Below are 5,738 nucleotides of genomic sequence, written 5' to 3'. Positions count from 1 at the left end.
ATTCAATTATAAAAGTGCTATGTTTATATTATTAGCTAATACACACACACACACATATATATATATATATATATATATGTGTGTGTGTGTGTGTGTGTACATGTGTGTATTTATCAATATATGAATGTGTTTTAATCAAGTCGAATTGAGCATAAATTAGGAGTTTAACGAGCCTTAGTCGAGTCGAGTCGAGTCAAGTCAAGTTTTGTCGGGTATGTATCATTTATTAATCAAGCGGGTATTTGCTTCTATGGGCAAGTTTTTTTTTTTTTTCACAAGTCTAATTCGATTCGAATTTAATTAAGTGAGTACCGAACGAGCTATTGAACAAATTGATCATTTACATCCCTAAAATCAGGTCAATTTATGAGTTTACATTGAAAATTTTTTTCAACTAAAACATTCTCTATTTATAATAATGAAAACTCTTAGAATATTACAAAGAAAAACAACTCTTATTGGAAATTACAGGCAATTTATGGTCCCGCTTCTTATTCGCAACCGGAAATATTCCAATATTGACTTAACTATGGAAATTAAAAAGTCTTGGCTGTACTGGAATGCTGGAAAATATGAATGACAGTGGAATTTTTTAGACCCAATGCAAGCTGCCGCTCGTCCCATGAAGAAAAGGGCTCAATTGCTCAAATTTCAGTGTCTCATCTGTTACTGTCAGTCCCGATCACTTATGTCACCTCTGCACTTCGCCTATGGCATGAGAGGAAAACATGGAAAAGAGTAAACACCAAAAAGGGGAAACAAAAAAAAAAAATCACTAGAGAAAATCTCAAAGCCACAGCTACAAAGATATATGGATGACCCCAGTCTACAACCATATACTCATGCTTATGAAAACTCTCATGGCTTCTCTGCAATGGCTAAAGGAAAGCTTCCAACCCTTCATGTTGCTCTTTGCATCCATTTTCCTAGCAGTGTTGCTCAAGTTTTTCTTCAAGCAGAAGTCAAGGAAAAGATCCAACCTCCCACCAAGCCCTCCAAAGCTGCCCATCATTGGAAACCTTCACCAGCTGGGCAACATGCCTCATCTCTCTCTCCATAAGCTAGCAAAGAAGTATGGTTCAATAATTTTCTTAAAACTTGGTGAGATCCCAACAGTGGTAGTTTCATCGGCTCGACTGGCCAAGGAAGCCATGAAAACCCACGATCTTGCGCTGTCGAGTCGTCCACAAATCTTTTCAGCAAAACATCTGTTTTACAATTGCACCGATGTTGTCTTCTCCCCCTATGGTGCTTATTGGAGGCATATTCGAAAAATATGCATACTTGAACTACTTAGTGTCAGAAGAGTTCAATCATATAGCTTTGTTAGAGAAGAAGAAGTAGCTCGTTTGGTTCGTCGAATTGCAGAGTTCTATCCTGGCACCACCGATCTATCCAAGATCCTTGGACTATACGCAAATGATGTTCTTTGTCGGGTTGCATTCGGAAGGGACTTCTCGGGAGGAGGAGAATACGATCAGCATGGGTTTCAAAAGATGCTGGAGGAGTTTCAGGAATTGCTTGGAGGGTTTAGCCTTGGAGATTTCTTCCCTTCCATGGAATTTTTACACAGTTTAACAGGCATGAAATCCAGACTTCAAGATAATTTTCGACGCTTTGATCAACTTTTCGACTTGTTTTTGACTGAACATCGTGATCCCAAAAGAGAGACAGAGGAGCACAAGGACCTTGTGGATGTGTTACTCGATCTACAGAAGAATTCATATGATGAAATGCCACTTACCACAGACAACATAAAGGCTATCATCTTGGTCGGTGAAGATTCTCTTTTACAGCTATAAAAGTCCCAACTTAATGAGTATGAATGATTTTTGTCATACAGATTAAAATAAGATTAGTATCATTACTGTTTATGCAGGATATGTTTGCTGCTGGAACTGATACAACGTTCATCACCCTTGACTGGGGAATGACAGAGCTTATCATGAACCCAAAAGTCATGGAAAGAGCACAAGCCGAAGTACGAAGCGTCGTCGGAGATAGAGAAGTTGTTTTACAGAGTGATCTGCCCCAGTTGCACTACATTAAAGCTGTCATCAAAGAAATCTTTCGGTTGCATCCTCCTGCTCCAGTACTAGTTCCTAGAGAATCCATGGAAGATATTAGTATTGATGGCTACAATATTCCATCCAAAACACGGTTTTTCGTCAATGCCTGGGCAATAGGCAGAGACCCAGAATCTTGGGAAAATCCAAATGCATTTGAACCAGAAAGATTTATGGATAGCACCATCGACTTCAAGGGGCAGCATTTCGAGTTGATACCATTTGGCGCTGGACGAAGAATTTGCCCAGCTATCGCATTTGGAGAAGCAACTATAGAGCTCGCTCTGGCTCAACTTCTCCACAGCTTTGATTGGGAGCTACCTCCTGGCACTACACCTAAAGATCTGGATATGTCAGAAGTTTTCGGCATAACAATGCATAGGATAGCTCACCTAATCGTCATTGCCAAACGGCGCTTTCCAGTTGGACAAAACAAATGATGATACTTGATCAACAGCTGTCCCATGGAGCATTTTCGAATAATGAACTCTGATGTTTTTATTTGAATTTTCGTATAAAGACATCTAATGTTTAATGTCAATTGAGAATCTTCAATTCTCTCTGCATATTTTAGGGATAACCAATCTCCCAAATAGGTATATAGGTGTGTTTGAATGTGTAATGTTTTAATCTCAAATAATAATCTACCTATCCTTTGCCTACATTTGGGAATATCCAACTCCCAAATAGCTGCGTGTGTGGACAACGCTCGAATTTACATGTTCTGAACCTCATCTGCGTTGAGCTCAGCATGAAATGGAGAAATATTACTCTACCAGAGCTAATTTACAAGGCTTATGCGTTGAACATTGGAAAATGAAAATAAACACACTTGTCACCAGAGATAAACTCAGCATTGGTAACTAACCTATTCTCTCTCATCTTCTATTGATGCCACAGGAATAAATATATGTAACCGAGAGTTAGTGGACACGTCCATAAATTGTCTTGAGCTCAGATAAAGGAAACAAGGATAAATTATCCGGCAATAGCGCTAACAGAAGCTATACAATACAAGGCAATCAAATGTAAACTTTTAGCAACTCCACAAAGATTTCAACAAAATTTGCATAGACAATCACTCTTGATTAGCTCCAAAACAGCACATGGTAGACCAAAAAAAAAAAGTGATGAAATTTGACGATTCAAACGCATCGGAAAAGATGTAATATGGGGGTATACATTATTGAAAAGCAAATATGTATTTTGGCTTCTTGAAGTACTCGGCAAGGAAAATTTGCGATCATTGGCAAACTCGTCTCCAAAAGGTGATCCAGAACTGCAAACCGCGCTCTCTTTTAGTTGAATCAAATATTCAAACTAAGTTTCTGAAATATTGACAGGTTAACACGTGCCCTCAGTAGGTCTTCAACCCACAACCAAACCCACACGCTCCATTCTTATGGAAGCACCATTGTACTCAGATATGGGACATCAACCAGCAACAAGACCAGCCCTTGCTTTTCATTGTTCAGAGGAAGTAGAACCATTATCTGATAATAATGCCAAATCGGATCTACTGGCATCTACTGGATAATTCATCTATGGCAGTCTAGAGATCAGCTGTGGATGCATTTTTCTTTATGAAGTAGATCAGAAGTGGATCGTACCAGTATCATTTTCTAACCCAAAGGACAAGTGCCAGGTGAGACTGGGTGCTGGAAAACTTGCATGTAGTATAATGTGTACTAACCTGTAGTATGGAATTTTATATATTTCCATATGAATGAGGCGTACTATAATTTCTCACAGCTGGGTAACTTACAGACTATAGCATGTACTATATTGTCTCATAGCGATTGTTTATTATACAATTCCAAAGGAAAATAGGAAAAGTAATAAATAGTTACCCAAGAAACTCAGAAACCCCAACAATTCCAGCAAATTTAAGAGGTTGAGGACCTTCGATAACAAGATCCTGCTCCACATAAAATGACTGTTGGTATCTTCCCTTATTCATATTTGATTGACAGAAAAGGAACAAAAATGAGCAGGAAACAAATCGATAATAAAAAGGGAAGGCCTCTACTTCTCATATCAAATACCTCCTCTTCTGCAGCTTCCAGGCCACCTTGCACCCAGAAAAGGTTTCTGTATCCGGCGTTATAAAGTAGCTCACAAGCAGCTAGAGACCTGCCAGTATAATGAACTACAAAATGAGATAAGTGGGAGGAGATAACAAATACCATTCTCCATGTTATACCAACAGTACTTGGATTTATTCTTTAGTAGTGATTTGCATCCCTCAGTGTCTTATCTAAATTTTATATTTTAGATAAGACACTGTTGGTCTTCCTACTATTAGGCATTAAATTTTATAGGTTTTTCCTTCTTTTATTGTAATATCTATATAAGGTCTTTATTTCTTTTTAGGAACTTGGGTTTGGCCCTTTATTTTTCTCCTTGTAGCTCCCAAGTTTCGCTATATGTACAAGGTATTCCTTCGCCATAAGCGAGGATAATCAATAAAATTAGGGTACTGTCCTCTTTTTTTTAAAAAAAAAAAGTGTCTTATCTAATATAACCACTGGAGCATTGCGTCTCGCCATGATTTCCCTCAGGAGTTGCTGGAAATATAACTGCTGCATTTCTGGCATGAGACTCACATCCATTATCATAATGCGCTGATATGCTTCCTTCAATTCGAGCTCTATTTTCTGCGCCTCCAACTGAGTCTTTCGTCCTCTTGACGGATTTTATTTAGCTCTTTTTCCCGATCAATTATCATCTTCTCGGCCTCCAAGCTTAGTGTGTCATCCTTGAGACGCAATTTTTTTCTTCTTTTTCCTTGTCATACTCCATCTTCTTGGCCTGAAGACGATAAAACTCTTTCTCTTGAGCGCGTGACTCCTCCAAAAGTGTATATTTCATCTTTCTGAGTTCTAAATTTTTCTCTCATCTCTGAAAAAGCATTGAAATGTTAGAACATGAAACTTTGAAGTTTGGGGTTTAGTCAGGGTCGCCGGCTCAGGAACCGAATGGTGACATCTTGAAAATTTGGTCACCCACTCATGGCTGCAACAACCGGTTGTCAATACTTGTTGGTCATCCGAGTTACTTAGCCATTGAGGAAATGACCATAAATTTCCTATATGCCCACCAAACTTTGTCATCATCACAGCCAAGTTCCATTAGTTTTCACATTACTTCTATATCACAACATAACACAAAACAACAACCAAACAGCATGCAAATTATAATAAGCCTAAATAAGAGCATCCCCATCTAGTCAATTTATATCGAATATATTAATAAATGGGGCTCAGAATGGTGTAACTATTAACAGCGTGCGTGAGAAAGGAGCCCAACATCGAATGGCTGCAAAACCCCACCCAAACCCCGATTGCCTTTTTTGGAATGTACCACAAACTGCAATATGGTCATCCAGGTGAGGATTACCCCGCCATATCGATGAGGCCCCATTAACACTTATGAATTAACCAGCACAATAACACCATCATCACAGCCTAATAACAGCCCCCTCCCCCAAGAGATACGAAATATTGCAAATGACCCAACAACACAGAACAAATTACCCTTTGGAAAGAGCAATGAAAGTGCACATAGCTAAAATAAAATAAAAATGCAGTTGACCAATGATACTTATATAAAAAAAAATGGGGTTTTCCAATGATAATCAAGAGAGGGGCAATACATGCACGAGTCAATTCA

General features: G+C 38.6%; 1 protein-coding gene and 1 long non-coding RNA gene across 2 annotated transcripts; one reads left to right on the top strand and one right to left on the bottom strand.

Moving 5' to 3' along the window:
• Positions 1–657: 657 nt before the first annotated feature.
• LOC122280463 (cytochrome P450 71AP13-like) lies at positions 658–2,570 on the top strand. The gene is made up of 2 exons (XM_043091367.1): positions 658–1,772; positions 1,880–2,570. Exons 1-2 carry the CDS (start codon positions 816–818, stop codon positions 2,504–2,506), a joined length of 1,584 nt encoding a protein of 527 aa, XP_042947301.1. The 5' UTR covers positions 658–815; the 3' UTR covers positions 2,507–2,570.
• A 425-nt stretch (positions 2,571–2,995) lies between these two features.
• LOC122280464 lies at positions 2,996–4,407 on the bottom strand. The gene is made up of 2 exons (XR_006229914.1): positions 4,112–4,407; positions 2,996–3,984 (listed from the first exon to the last, which is right to left on the bottom strand). It is a non-coding gene; the product is annotated as an uncharacterized LOC122280464 (long non-coding RNA).
• Between the last annotated feature and the right edge of the window lie 1,331 nt (positions 4,408–5,738).

This window comes from Carya illinoinensis, chromosome 11 (genome assembly GCF_018687715.1).
Source record: "Carya illinoinensis cultivar Pawnee chromosome 11, C.illinoinensisPawnee_v1, whole genome shotgun sequence".
NCBI lineage: Eukaryota > Viridiplantae > Streptophyta > Magnoliopsida > Fagales > Juglandaceae > Carya > Carya illinoinensis.
This window is presented reverse-complemented; position numbering and strand designations above follow the sequence as displayed.

What these genes read in the sequence shown, in the direction of transcription:
- LOC122280463 (XM_043091367.1), top strand. Translation starts at nt 816, where the DNA reads ATGACCCCAGTCTACAACCATATACTCATGCTTATGAAAACTCTCATG. An exon ending in ACATAAAGGCTATCATCTTG is followed by an intron (nt 1,773 to 1,879) that starts GTCGGTGAAGAT and finishes CTGTTTATGCAG; the next exon opens with GATATGTTTGCTGCTGGAAC.